The 15,264-nt window shown below is 48.3% G+C and overlaps 1 protein-coding gene across 40 annotated transcripts in view; it reads right to left on the bottom strand.

Annotated features, from left to right (window-relative positions):
• The window catches only part of ARSG (arylsulfatase G), a 196,321-nt gene that overhangs the window by 79,594 nt on the left and 101,463 nt on the right, over positions 1-15,264 (bottom strand). For all 40 annotated transcript variants that reach the window (XR_008314763.1, XR_008314762.1, XR_008314764.1 and 37 more), the window contains 2 exons: positions 11,317-11,513; positions 6,826-6,906 (listed from right to left, as the gene is read on the bottom strand). Coding sequence is in view for 36 of the 40 variants with exons in the window: in XM_053288923.1 (XP_053144898.1) it covers positions 6,826-6,906; positions 11,317-11,513 (278 nt within the window). In the remaining 4 variants the exon portion in view is untranslated. The remainder of the gene's footprint in view (positions 1-6,825; positions 6,907-11,316; positions 11,514-15,264) is intronic.

The raw sequence follows: 15,264 nt of genomic DNA on the forward strand, positions 1-15,264 counted from the left end.
TTCGTGCTCTGACAAAGCATGCAAAGGAGGTGGTCTGTAGCAGAACGACAGGTTGCTTACCTGTAACTTGGGTTCTTCTAGTAGTCGGCTGTGCTCTTACACAAATGGGCTTTGCGCCTGCGCAGAGACCACATCGGAGCTTCCAAGCTAGAGTTCTAACTTTTGGCGGTAACACCGTCCCCTCGGTATATAGGAGGCTGCGCTTCCCTCTGCAGTCTTCTGAGTCCTCAATCTGAAAGGGACTAGCAGAAAAGACATGAGAAGAGGGGAGGATGGGTGGGCGTGTAAGAGCACAGATGACCACTAGAAGAACTCAAGTTACAGGTAAGCAACCTATCATTCTTCGACGCGGTCTCTGTGCTTTACACGAATGGGCGCATAGCAATGCTCACCTAGATGCGGGATCACCATGCCATGCTCACCTGGAGGTGAGATCAGGTGAAGATAGATTGTAGCACCGCCCTGCCAAACGCCGTGTCTTTTCTGGCTTGGACATTTAGGGCATAGTGTTGTATGAACAAGTGCTTTGACGCCCACGTAGCTGCCTGGCAGATGACATCCAGCGGAACAGACCTGTCAAAGGCAGTGGACGCTGCAACCGCTCTCATTGAATGTGCCTTAACAGAGAGCAGGAGAGGCTTCTTGGCAATCTGGTATGCTAGGGAGATGGTGCGGACCACCCATCTGGATATGGTCTGTGCAGAGGCCTGCTTGCCTCTGTTAGGTCCAGAGTGGAGTATGAAGAGGGAATTGGAGGTTCGAAGGGCAGAGGTGCGGTCGACGTAGAAGGTGAGCGCCCTACGAACGTCCAGAGTATGGAGATGTCGTTTGGCTGCAGTTGACGGCTCGGTGAAGAATGCGGGTAAGGAGATAGGTTGAGAATGGTGAAACAATGTGACTACCTTCGGAAGGAAGGCAATGTCCGGCTGAAGGATGGCTTTTTCCTTGTGGAAGGTCAAGTATGGAGGGTCAACTCTAAGAGCCCTGAGTTCACTGACCCATCTGGCTGAGGTGATAGCCATGAGGAAGGCTACTTTACAGGAAAGGAGGTCGAGAGAAATCGTAGCCATGGGTTCAAAGGGAGCAGTCATGAGCGAAGAGAGCACCAAGGTCAGGTCCCAAGCTGGGGCCATGACTGGCGGGTCTGGATAAAGGTGAGTGAGTCCTTTAAGGAAATGCTTGACCGTAGGGTGTTGGAACCACAAGGGTGTGGAGGGAGAAGAGTTAGCCACTATGGCTGCAAGGTGAACCCGCAAGGATGAGATCTTAAGTCTGGCCTCTTTGCAGGACAGCAAATATGAACAAACATGTTCTACAGAAACAGAGTGTATGGGAATTTCCCTGTCCCTTAGAAAGTTCTGAAAACAGGTCCACTTGTGGGAGTAGGAAGAGATAGTGGAGGGTTTACGCCCGGCCTGGACTATTCGTAGCAGGTCCACTGGGAGGTTGGGATTATGTGCCAAGCTGTGAGGTGGAGGTGTTGTAGGTCTGGATGGAGAAGGCGACCGTTCTGCAGGAAGAGGAGGTGAGGAATGTGGGGGAAGCAGTGATAGCGATGATTGGATAGACGGAGGAGTAGGGGAAACCAGGACCACCTGGGCCACCATGGAGCAATGAGCATGCAATGCGGGAGGTCTTGGGAGAGCTTTTGAAGGACTCGAGGAAGTAGAAGAATTGGAGGGGAGGTGTAGATAAGGCATTCCGTCCAAGGTAGGGCAAATGCGTCCCCCAGAGAATTGGGTCCGATCCCGGACCTGGAGCAATACTGGTGGCATTGCGTATTCGCCTCTGATGCAAAGAGGTCTATTTCTGGGAGGAACCAGCAGCGGAAGAGGGAGCGTAGCATGGGGGGATGTAGTTGCCACTTGTGCGATGTTGTTAGAGTCCTGCTTAGCCTGTCTGCCGTGACGTTGTCCTATCCCTGTATATGGACCACCAGGGGTGTGATGCCGTGGTGAATGCACCAGAGCCATAGTTCCATGGACAGGACAGGAGGGAGCTGGAAGAGGTGCCACCCTGTCTGTTCAGGTATGCTTTGGCGGTAGTATTGTAGTATTGTCCGTCTGAACGAGGACGTGGGAGCCCCTTATCAGGGGAAGGAGGGCTTTCAAGGCTTTGAATATTGCTAATAGTTCAAGATAATTGATGTGGTGGGCAGGTCCAGATGCCGTGGATGTTGTGATTGTTGGTGTGAGCACCCCAACCATCCATGGACGCATCCATGGTGAGTAGAAGAGCGGGACGTGGAGGGTGGAAGGGGGAGCCGACGGTGAGGTTGATCGGGTCCATCCACCACAGGAGGGAGTGCAGAACCTGAGGCGGAAGCATTAGGGTCGTAGCGAGAGTCCTTGTGGTAGCAAGCATGACTTGTCCCCATAGCTAAGCAGGGTCTGCCCTGGTTGCATCTGAATGGGAGACTTGATGTGTGAGCACTGCAAGATATTCCCCTCAGGGGAAGAAGCCGCTCCGGGAAGAGCAGAAGGTTTCAAGTTCCCTCCCTGGCTTCTCCAAGATAGGGCTGAGAGAGATTCCTGCCTGCAACCTTGGAGAAGCCGCTGCCAGTCTGTGTAGACAATACTGATGGGCCTATGGTCTGACACAGTATATGGCAGCTTCCAAGGTTCCTATGAGCACTTTCCCCTTCTCCAGCCTAGCTTTTAACTCAAGGTCGACCAAAAATAGGGACTGCGCACAGCACCCAATTCCTGAAGCTGGGTAAGATACTTGCCCTACCCAGTTAACTGTCATGAGAGATTCCTGCCTGCAACCTTGGAGAAGCCGCTGCCAGTCTGTGAAGACAATACTGCGCTAGATAGACCAATGGTCTGACTCAGTATATGGCAGTTTCCTATGTTCCTATGAACACTGAAAGGAACCAGTGCTGTAGAGTCCTGGCCCATAGCCTGGCATGAGGGAGGACGTGGGTGGTGGAAGCCATATGTCCTAACAGGCATTGAAATGTTTGTGCTGACTGGGTAGGGTGGCAGAGTAGGTGGGCTGACAAATCCAGGATGGCCTGGGTTCTGTGCTGAGGCAGGAAGATTTTGGATTTAATGGAGTCGAAGAGGATTCCCAGAAATTCTATCATTCTGGAAGGGGATAGCTTTGATTTTTCGTAGTTCACCTGGAGGCCCAGGTTGGAGAGGAGGGCAATGACCGTGTGGAGGTCTCTGAGAAGGGATTGTGGGTTATGGGCCACCACGAACCAATCATCGAGTTATGGAAAAATCTGGATATTTTGTTGTTGCAGTGCCGCCACTACTGGGGCCATGCATTTAGTGAACACCCGGGGCGCGGATGCCAGTCTGAAGGGAAGGGCGCGGAATTGGTAAGTGTTGTTTGCTATATGAAAGCGGAGGAAACGGCAGTGCTGAGGTCTGATGGTGATGTGATAATATGCATCCTTGAGGTCGATGGAAATGAAGCACTGGTTCTTTTGTAGGAGGGAGATGATAGTAGGAATCGTGACCATACGAAACCTGCAGTAGGTGATGTAGAAGTTGAGTTCCCGGAGATCCAGGATGGGGCGAAGGGAGCCGTCTGGCTTGGGAACAGTGAGTATCGGGAGTGGAAACCCAAGGATTGAGGATTATGAACCAGTTCTATTGCGGATTTGGAGAGTAGAGAGTCGACCTCTTCCAGGAGAGCCGGGGTAGGTGGAGTGGGTAACGGGGGGTTGTACGGAGGGGTGGATGCAAATTCTATAGCATAACCGACCCTCACTATGGTCAGGGCCCAGGAGTCCGTGGTGATATTCTCCCAAGCAGAAATGAAGGTGGAGAGCCTGGTGCCCCGGGGGGAGGCTGCAAGTAATTGTCCTTTGGCTGAGGGCTGGGACCCTTTGGAGCATTGCTGCATCTTGGATCCTGTGAAGTTGGAGCACTTTCTGTAAGGCTGGTAACTACTGAAGTGAAAGGACTTGTCCTGGGGTTGATAGTATTGCTGTTTAGAAGAATATAGTTGTCGTTACCATTTTTGTGGTTTATAATGGCAGGTTGTGGAATGTTGAAGACCCATGGAGCAGGCTGTGTTATGCAGTTTCTGCACTTTTTGAAGAGTGTCATCTGTTTTCTCTCCGAATAGAGAGAAGCCATTGAAGGGAAGATCTTCCACTCTGGATCTAGCATCGGGCGTTGAGACCGGAAGACCTGAGCCAGGCATGGCGATGGAGGGTGACGGAAGTTGCCATTACTTTAGCGGCTCCCTCCGTGGAGTGGCAAATTGCATGAAGTTCCTGCTTAGAGACCTGTGTGGCCTCTTGGAGAAAGAACTTGGCCGGGCCCTGCTGTTCCTCAGGGAGGTGGTCCAAGAAGGGGGCAATATGGTCTCAAAGAAAGGACTGGTATTTGGCATAGTATGCCTGGTAGTTTGTAATTCTTGTCAATAAAGAAGCAATGGAGTATAAACGCCTTCCAAACGCGTCTAGTTTCTTTCCCTCTTTGTCGGGTGGGGTAGAGGAGTAATATCCCCTGAATTTAGAAGGGAAGATTCAACTACAATCGAATCTGTAGATGGATGTTGCTTCAGAAAGGAATCATCTTGATCCGCGGAGGCATGAACCTTGTAAAGGAGTCAAGCCATTTAGATATTTGTGGAAGAGAGGAAGGCTTGATCCAAGAGGTCTTGGCCATTTTGAGAATAGATGGGTTCAACGGTAGCGATACCGAAGGATGGGCATCATCCTCGATTAATTGAAAAAAAGGGGTCAGGTTCAGATTTGTACGCTTGAGAAAGTTGGACTCCCAACGAAGCTGCCATACGTGAGACAAAGTCTGTATAAATATGGAAATCCTCTGATGGGCAGCTGGGCCTAGGGTCCAGCAATGAAGAGGGAGGCGAAGAACCCAAGATATCCTATTGGTAGGGAGGATTCTGGGCCTTCTTCATCCGAGGATGAATCCATGAGTCGGTCGATACCGGGGGTCGGTGCGGTCGAATCCGGAGCTGAGTAGTTGGTCTAGAGTCGGGGACAATAGTAGCCGTAGCTGCCTGTACAGGCGAATTTCTGGGTGGAGCCCATGGAGGTAGAAGACATGTAGTCCGGGGTGGAGGAGGAGGAGGCAGCATTGCCGGTACCGAAGGCGGGTTCGGGATCGGGGCCGAGGTCGAGTAAGCTGGTATAGAAGAGTGAGGAGAAGCAGAACGTTGAAGGGGCGGCTCTGTGGCAGTGGAGGCCCGATGGCGTTGGCGAACTTCTTGATGCGTGTAGAAGTAGTCCGCTTCTTCTTCAACTTGTCTGGCATAGCACTCATCCAGAGCAGCTTCAAAGTCTCGGTTGGCCCAGCGGCATGGTTGCTCCAGAGGGAGCTCCTCAGGCTCAGAGTCATGCTCGGACTCGTACACAGGATCGTGTGGGCTAGAGCCGTAGGCGACCTCGGTATCAAGGACAGTTTCAGTATGTAGAGTTCGGGATCAACGTTTGGTATCATCCGCCGATTTCTGCTTCTTTGTTGGTGGTTCAGAAGGAGCGCGACGGTCCTTCTTTTACTTTTTGGCCAGCTGGACGGAACGCGGTTCAATCAATGCCGCCGTCGAGATAGACACTGCTACCAAACTCCTCGGTATCAACGTCGAAGCCCGAGCCACGGGATCGACGGGTATATTCACCTCGGGGGTAGTTGCCAAGACTCCCTGAGGGGACAAAATGGGCTGTAAGCAATGGGCTGCAATGGGCTGTGGGAAAGGTATTGGACGAAGCCTGCATGGTGGACAGTTTGTCCAAGCCCGCAGTTTGGAACGCCTGTTCCCAAAGCCAAGAACAAAGTCGAGAGGCTCGGGTTTTGCATGCCTGCTTCGTAAAGGCTGCACAGTGCAGACAAGAGCCAACCTTATGGGATTCACCCAGGCAAAAAAGGCAGAGCTTGTGGCCGTCAGTCGAAGGGATCTTGGATTTGCAGCGACCACACTGCTTAAATTTTGTAGTCTTTGCCATAGGCCGAAGAGGGTATACGAAGAAAAAGCAGAGGCGAAGGATGAGCAGCACACCGGGCCCGAAGGCCGCGACAGGGTGGAAAACGAAACTAGAAAGATATCCGAGGGGATGACTGGGGGCAAAATAAAAATACTAAGGAAGGGAAGTACTGAACGAAAACAAGGGGGAAAAGAGAAGGAGAATACAGTACTTGCACAAGAGTCTAGCAAGGAGCAGCTCAGCGATGTGTCTTTGAACGCAGATGAAGAAAGACTGGAGAGGGAAGCCCGCACAGCCACCTATATACCGAGGGGGCAGGGTTACCGCCAAAAGTTAGAACTCTAACTTGGAAGCTCCGGTGTGGTCTCTGCACAGGCGCAAAGCCTATTCGTGTAAAGCACAGAGACCACGTCAAAGAACATGGATTTGCATAGAAGAGTCCCCGATTCAGTTTTTGGCACCTCCAAGTAGGGTTGGGCAAGACTCCTTTATAAGACTCCGGGGAGCTGCTGCTAGCCCATATAGGCAATATGGAGCTGTCTGCAACTTCATTTGTTTATGTGTTTAGGGGGCAGGAGAGGGAAGACAGAGCTTTTCTCTCCTCTCTTCTCCTCTGCTATGGTCCCTGTTCATGGGAGCAGCGGATCCAGTGATTTTGTTTAAAAGTAACAAGCATGTAAATGCTAAGCACATGCTTAACATAATATGAGATAGTCTTCCGTGGTAAGGATGGTACTGGCAGTGGAGGAGAGGACGTCAGTGTTTTCAGACTGAGACAGAGGATATCCAGATTTCCTTTCAGCTTTTAGCCTGGATTTGAAAAGGGAAGCTTAGAGAAAATGGATCCTTCCTACCACACTCTACAAATAGCCAGACAGGCCTTGAGTAAACCAGCAACACTCACAATTACTAACCTCTTTTTCTTTGCCACACCCCAGTGTATGGGCCAACGCTTCCTGCAAATTCACACTTCTCAGCCCAGGGGCCATTGTCTCCTAGGAAGAAAACAAACAACATGTTGAAAAACACAGCAGGAAGGAAAAATCAATTCATAGTCAGGAGAGCTGGTGACAGATGACCCCTATATAATGAACATTGCCTATGTTAATAAAAGTGACTTCCAACTTATGATTATGGAAGGTACAAATTTCCTTTTCATTTGCTGTTAAATGGTTTATACCAACCTAGGGAAGGGTCACAAGAAGATAACAGAGAGTTTCATGAGGGATCCCATTTCTTTTTGCAGATAAGTATCTATTAAGTATCTATAAGTATCTATTAACCTATTTCTAAAGTGGGACGTGGAGGAATCCTGGAAACTTAAATGGGAGAAGCGGGGAGTCAGGGCAGAAGACAGTCTCTCCTAATAATAAAAACCTATACCCGTATAAAATAAAATAAAATAAAATAAAATAAAATAAAATAAAATATTTAAAAAGCAGGTGGTGGGTAGCACAACCCTCCTTCCTCCACACTTCCCTGGGAATAACCCCAGCACATTTAACTCTGGTTCCATGAGATAATTGTGTGGGCAGCGGAGGCCATATTCAGCCAATTACCTGGCAAGCCAACTTTGGGGAGGCTATCACCACACATCACAGCTCTCTTCAAAGGAGGAGAGCTGGTCTTGTGGGAGCAAGCATGAATTGTCTCCTTTGCTAAGCAGGGTCTGCCCTGGTTGCATTTGAATGGTAGACTACATGTCAGCACTGTAAGAAATTCCCCTTAGGGGATGGAGCTGCTCTGGGAAGAGCATGGCCCATGTTCCCTCCCTGGCATCTCCAAGATAGGGCTGAGACTCCTGCCTCCAACCTTGGAAAGCCGCTGCCAGTCTGGGTAGACAATACTGAGCTAGATGGGCCAATGGTCTGACTCAGCATATGGCAACTTCCTATGCTCCTGTGTTGTTCCTAAGGTCTCAGTACCCCACCCACTCCACCCTAACAATGGCTTCAGAGGTGAATGGGGAGTTTCTTTTTGCTGCGAGGGAGTATGCTCAGAGGAATCTTCCTTTGATCCCAGTCCATCACCCCAACAATTGATTCATTGCAGGGAAATGGTGAAGAGGAAGAGGAGGGGGGAGCAGCCTTTTTACTTCTCCTTTCTCACAATCCTTTGTGCATTCCCACATGTACACTGTAAAAATAAATATTTTATTTCCCCCCTTTATTTGTTTAATTTATATACTGCCTTTTCCCCACACAGATCCTAAAATCCAATGGGGCTATTCTCATGATCTGCAAAAATCGGGCTAGGAGAGCCTAGCCCGATTATTGCAGATTGTAAGAACCACCGGGCTCGGCTGCGAGCCCGTTGGTTCTAGAGCAGGTAATCCGCTCAAGAACCCCTGCCCTAAAACCAGGTTTGCAGAGCGAGCGCTCCGCAAACCTGGTTTTCTAGATCGTGAGTAGCTGCAGCGCGGCTTTGCACCTCACCTACTCACGAGGAGACCCCCCCGAGGGGAGGCGAAAAGCCACCTCCCGGCTCCGGGGGTCTCACCAGCATGCCCTGTGCACTCATGCAGGGCATGCTGGAGCTTGTGGGGGCCAATTGGCCCCTGCTCCCCCCAGCCCCCTGCGGCTCCGTCACGAAGCCGGCAGTCATGTGGGCGGCCGATCTGGCCACCCAGGGCTCCCGGCAGGATCGTTTGCGAGGAGAGCGGGCTTAGCCTGCTCTCCCCGCACTGCTTCCAAAACCGGGTCTCACCAATCGTGAGACCCGGCTCAATAAATTTTAAGAAAGAAATCTGGTCATATGTAATTGGGGAACAACTGAGCTACTGCCTTCCCCAGACCTTTGAGGCTGAGATGAAAGAGGTCATTTGACAAAGCAGTGCTCTTCTAACACCACTAATGTGGGAGCCACCACAGAACATCTTCCTGCACCATGCTGGGGAATCAGAAGCTCCAGTTCCTGTGGGAGGAGTTCACAACCCAGCTTCTACCATTGTTGGTTCCTCCCCCATGATCCCAGACTTCCAGCATCACTGGAGCAATGCAGGAAGGACACACACTGGAATGATGCCCCTGCCACTGAACTAACTTCAGAAGGGGTTCCCAAATAAGTATGCTACCCAGAAAAAAATTATTATAGCTATAAAATGAAGTCAATATCACAAATACTTCCTTATCACTTAAGCTAAAAAGAGCAGCACCGCTCTCTTACTGCTGCTTGGCAGTCAGAGAAGAATGGAGTGGAAGGCCTGTATCTGGCAACTTATGTTCAAGGCACCAAAATGCCTGGCCAGAAGGAGGGGCCAAGTGCTCCCTCAGTCATATTCTGCTTTCCAAAAGTGTCTGGCTAGAGGCCTGAGCTTCAGGGTCAAAATAGATGTGAGGTGGGAGCTTCAGAATTAGAACTCCCAAACCCCTTTCTTGTTCAAAAAGCAGTTGGCTGAGCAATTTGAGATTAATCCTTTGCCCCTGTACCACAATCCCAACCAACTCCTCTCCCTGCAAACTCTTAGCTGAGAGACAAAATGAGACCCTCCCCAGTGCCAGAAATGGTAAGTTTTCCCATTCATAGCTAATAGCCTCTTCAGAGGGCACCAGGGAACTGGCATTGAGGAAATGGGTTAACCTCACCTCCAACTCCAGTCTACATCAGGCCCACCTCTCAAGACTGCTTTATGAAAAAGGAGAAGCCACTGGGAGTTGTTCCAATCACAGAACTCCCACATCATGTCCAGTTTGGTCCCCAGTGTGACTATACAGAGGGTCTGTTGAATTAACTGATTTCCTCAGGCAGTGGAAGCAGATAAAAAACACTGAACCGGGTCTCACGATCAGCGAGAGCCAGTTTAGTACGGTGAGCGGGAAGAGCGGGCAGGGAGCCCTGGGCGGCCGGATCAGCCACCCACACAATGGCCGGCGGGGGGTGGGGGAGGGGGCCGTGCGGCCCCCACAAGCCCCAGTGTGCCCTGCGCAAGTGCGCAGGACATACTGGGGACACCCCTGAGACGGGAGGTGGGTGTACTTGTGGGTTGCCTCCCAGCCAGGGGTCTACTTGTGAGTAGGCGCAACGTGAAGCCGCACCGCGGCTACTCACGAGCCTAAAAAGCAGGTTTGCTGGAGCGCTCACTCCAGCAAACCTTCTTTTTAGCAGGGGTTCTCGAGCGGGTTACCTGCTCAAGAACCACTGGGCTCGGCTGCGAGCCCGGTGGTTCTTACAACCAACAAAAATTGGGCTAGGCTCTCCTAGCCCGATTTTTGTTGGTCATGAGAATCGCCCCACTATGTTTTCTCCATGGGGAGGAAGGCTAACCTTTCACTCTAGTAACTGTGACTGAAGAATGGCAAGATTAAAAAATAGCAATAGTCTGGTTTAGATTTTAATGAGCTGCAGAGTAGTTCCTGTCATTTGGAAGCAAGTTACCTCATTAAAAGTGGATTTAGGTACTGGGTATTTTGTTCTTATTTAATGAGGATTTGTGCTTTAATTTTTAGACACAGGTGACAAGATTTGTCATTTCAACTGAAATTACATGATTGGCTGAGGACTCCCAATGTTAGTGATGTTTCCAAGTTTTGCAGTTTCAGAATGTGAAACAAAAAAAAAAAAAGACAACTGAGACAATGCAGGCATCCATATTATACAAGCTCCTGATATCCAGGAGTTGCAGAGAGGCTCATTCACGAGAATGAATCATCCTAGGTATGGAGAATGGTCTGGGTCTCTGCAAGCACCTGATGCTGCAACACTGCTGAAGCTAAGCAAGTGTAGACTTCGTCAGTTCCTTGGAGACCACCACAGCAACTCCACAACAAAAGTGAAAGAATAAGGATTTTGTATATGAGAGAGCGCGAGAGAGCGCGTGCGTGAATGTACTACATGGAGAAAAATATTAAAAGGCTGTCCTACTCAGTTAATTCCGCTGACAGGCACTCATATTCATTTGAGGCATTATTATATTAAATGCCATTTCTGAAGGGCAATATAAAGCAGAACTATTCACTAAAGACTGAAATCTGCCACTATATTAACATTATTTAACACATTTGTAATTCCACCCTTCCTCCAAGGTCCTCAGAGTGGCATACAAGGGTTTCTCCCCCATCTTATCTTCACAACAACCCTGTGAGGTAGGTAAGCAGAAAGATAGTGACTGGCTCAGTGCCACCCGGTGAGTTTCAGGGCTGACTGGGTGTGGATCTGATCCTGGGTTGAACCCCAGACCAGCATTCTAGCCACTGCATTGGAGTCATTTCACATGCTGATTGAACATTATGCAGCATTACACCCACTGTGATCCACTCCCCAAATGTTAAATCAACACAGGCCATTTCATCATAGCCCTGTTGGATCCAAAATGTCTCCTTTTATTCCCTGCAGACCCTTGAATGGCTCCCATTAAAATCAGCTATCTAAGCAATCTTTGTTACAGTGACTAGGTTTTACTGCTTCACCTGTGAACCAGAGGAATGTGTTTTCCTTCGCAGAGCTGTCAACTTTGTCCTTTATTTGTCCCACGAGGGTATCCATCTCCCGCAGGTTTGCTCCATATGGATCTTGACAAGACAAATTCCGGGGTGACTCAGCCAGTACCAAAGGAACGTGCATATGAGACAGGGCAAGGTACAAGAAGAAGGGGTGGCCGCTCTGTCTAAACAGGAAACATAGGGACGCATACTGGTTAATGAAGCGATGAAGGATGTGGCTGGGACAAATGGAGAGGCATGGCTATCCATAATCTACTACTGTAGAAAACCTTTGCCTGTACCACTAGCAACACTGGGCTGAAATTCTTTACAGTTATGAGGCAGGGCAGTTCACACTAGGGATGTGCAAAAAATTTTGGGCACAGAACGATCTGTGCCCGAAACGAGCAATTTCAGGTGATTCGGGGCCGAACCGAATCACCCCCGATGTCCCCCGATATTTTTCGGGCCTGAGCCGAATCACCCGAATTTCGGGCATGAAAAATTCGGGTGATTCGGTTCATGGTTGATTTTGGGGGATTTTTTGAAGTTTTAGTGACTTTGGGGCAGTTCGGGGGCATAGAATGGGATCTGAGCAAAAAGAGTGGGGTGTGGGGGTAGTGCCTAATGGGTGCAGGCTACCACCCCAATTTCAGGGGGATTGGGCAAAGGGCTGATTTTTGGTGAATTTCTGAAGTTCTCATGTCTTTGGGGCAGATTGGGGCAGATTGGGGCAGAAAGTGGGGACTGGGGCAGAATAGTGGGGTGGGGTGGTAGTGCCTAATGGGTGGAGGCTACCACCCCAATTTCAGGGGGATTGGACAAAGGGCTGATTTTTTGAGAATTTTTGAAGTTTTAGTGACTTTGGGGCAGTTTGGGGGCAGAAAGTGGATCTGCCCCAAAAGAGTGGGGTGGGGTGGTAGTGCCTAATGGGTGGAGGCTACCACCCCAATTTCAGGGGGATTGGGCAGAGGCCTGATTTTTTGGGAATATTTGAAGTTTTGGTGTCTTTGGGGCAGATTGGGGGCAGAAAGTGGATCTGCCTCAAAGGAGTGGGGTGGGCTGGTAGATAGTGCCTAATGGGTGGAGGCTACCACCCGTCCCCAATTTCAGAGTGATTGGGCAGAGGGGTGAATTTTGGTGAATTCTGAGGTTTGTCTTCATAAGGTGAAGTGTGCTAAATTGATTACTTCCTCATATTCATAGTAATTGAGAGTGTGGAAAAGTGAAAGTGGGGTCATGAGAGTTGTCTAATTGAAAAAAAATCTCATTTGCTATGATAGAATGAGAATTCACACCTCAACTTCAACTGCCCCAAAGTCACTAAAACTTCAAAAATTCTCAAAAAATCAGCCCTTTGTCCAATCCCCCTGAAATTGGGGTGGTAGCCTCCACCCATTAGGCACTACCACCCCACCCCACTCCTTTTTCCCAGCTCCCATGCTATGCCCCCAAACTGCCCCAAAGTCACTAAAATTTCAAAAATTCCCCAAAAATCAGCCCTTTGCCCAATTCCCCTGAAATTGGGGTGGTAGACTCCACCCATTGGGCACTACCACCCCACCCTAAAATTTTGCCCCTGGGCCCCCTTTTTACCCACCGAATCGATTCAGATTCTGATTCAGATTAAATCCGAATCCGAACCGAATCAAGGGTGATTCGGGTGGCCCATATTCGGACACAAAACAGAACAGGGGTGATTCGGTTCGGGTCCCGAACCGAATCACCGAATTCCCGAATTGCACACCCCTAGTTCACACGTCCATAAACTGGGTAGGAGATTAGTCCTACCCAGTGTTGGGAGCTGTGCATGCTCCCATTTTGTAATTGTGTGTTAGATATAAACAAGATTGGGGGTGGGAAGCTTGGTCATCTGTCCACCCCCAGCTGGATAGGAGGATTTTTCTGCCTATCTCATTCTGAAGTTGGAGACGGAATCTGAGTAGGGTGAGCTGTCCTACCCAGTTGCTGCTTAGCACACAATCATGGATGGTAGCTCTGACTTTGTTTTTATTTAACATTAATTACAAAACGAGGGCACACACAGCTCCCAAAACTGGGTAGGACTTGTCTCCTACCCAGTTTATGGTTATGTGGACTGTCCTATGGCTTCTATGCTTCAATTCCTTGGACACTCCCCCCCCTTTCCCCCCAGACTTCCGGTTGTCCTAATCATTTAAGCTAGAGGTTTTCAAATTTTCTGCTTACAGGGAGCTTCTTTCACATTGCCATCAAACTTCAGCCTGTTGCAGAAGAGCCTGGTGCAAGGTCTTGGACTCTAGACTACCCATTTCATTCATGCAGGGCACAGGCATGCTGGACCACACAATTGACCCAGGTGACTTAAGAGTGCTACCTAGAATGTACTCAATACTCTCCTATGGCTGCACATCACAGGGGAAGATCAGAAATCATGAGCATGTTGTCTTTCAAGAAAGCTTGTCAGCCATTACTGGCCTTCTTGCTGAAAAAATTCCCATTGTGTACATTGTCTGTGCTCTTCTCTATGCAGTATTTATGTCTGTGTGTATTTGTGTGGTTTGGCCTAAGGGAGGAGTCTAGTTCACTGATTAGTTGATTTGACTTTTGAATTCAGACTGTGTCTGCATCCCCGTAACTGTTGTTGTTCTACCCTCAACTATGCTGTGTATTCTTAAATTACTCTGCAATATTGGGTTATGGGCCCAAGAACAAGAAGTTAGAAGATAAAAACTACAGTAAGAGGCAAGAAGAAATTTGCAGAAGATGGCTGTTTTTGAAGCTGCGAGGAGGCATCCTGCTGTAGAACTGCTGAATGGATCCTATTACAGAAATTGGTCATTCAAGACAAAAATGCTGCTGAATACCCTGGGACTGTCCTATGTTCTGGAGGAACAAAGGCCAACAGAAAATAGAAAGCAGCAACAACAATGGGATTCTTCAAACCTGCAATCCATGGGGCACATCTCCATGAGTGTAAGTGATCACTTGATTTACAATATAGAAGACAAAAAATACAGCTAAAGAATGTGGGACAGATTAAGACAAATCTTTCAACAAAAGACTATGAATACTAAAGTGTCTCTGATGATGCAATTGTGCAACAAGAAATTCAAAGAGGGAGAGAATTTGCAAGAGCACATATGCTAATTCCTGGGTATATTGAGAGAGTTGGGACAGCAGGAGATAGATGTGCCTGAGCCAGCAAAGATTGGACTTTTGCTCAATACTTTGCCAAAAGAATATGAAAGTATCATCAACTTTCTGCAAATTAAAGAAAATGTGACTTTGGAATTTGTGCAAGAATGTTTGCAAGAATTTGATTTAAGAAAGAATCAAAGAGAGAATCAAAGAGAGGAATCAGTCCAAAAGCAAGCATATAAAGCTACTAATTGCAAGCAGTGTTTTGTATGTGGGAGAACTAAACATTTAGCTAATACATCTCCTGACAAGGAACAGAAAGATTGTCCTCAACAAAGCAAAAACAAGTTCCAGAAAAATGGACTTTCTAACAAACAAGCTTACACATACAACAGTAAAGGCAAAGCAAACAATGTTGTTGAGAATGGAAAACTGCATTACAAGAGAAATAATCTGCAGGACTGATACAAATCAAAGCAGGAAACAAGATAGACTTGTTTCTGCCCAGAGCCTTTGGGTGGATAGGGTGGTATAGAAATGTAATTAATTAATTAATTCTTAGTGGAGCCAGTTCACATGACTTACAAAACTTCTCTGATATAAATATGGAATATGAAGTCCCAACTTACCTTGAAAATGGTGAATGCATTTCTACAGAAGAAAAAGACACAGTGCATTTGAAATGTAATCTTGATACAAGCAGAACAAGTTAAGTGTGTACTCCAGAAGCATATTATGTACCAAGTTTGAAAAACAGTTTGATTAGTGTAAAAACTGCTACAAAGAGTGGATGCAAGGTTCTCTTTAGAAAGGACT

Source organism: Hemicordylus capensis, chromosome 2, assembly GCF_027244095.1.
Source record: "Hemicordylus capensis ecotype Gifberg chromosome 2, rHemCap1.1.pri, whole genome shotgun sequence".
NCBI lineage: Eukaryota > Metazoa > Chordata > Lepidosauria > Squamata > Cordylidae > Hemicordylus > Hemicordylus capensis.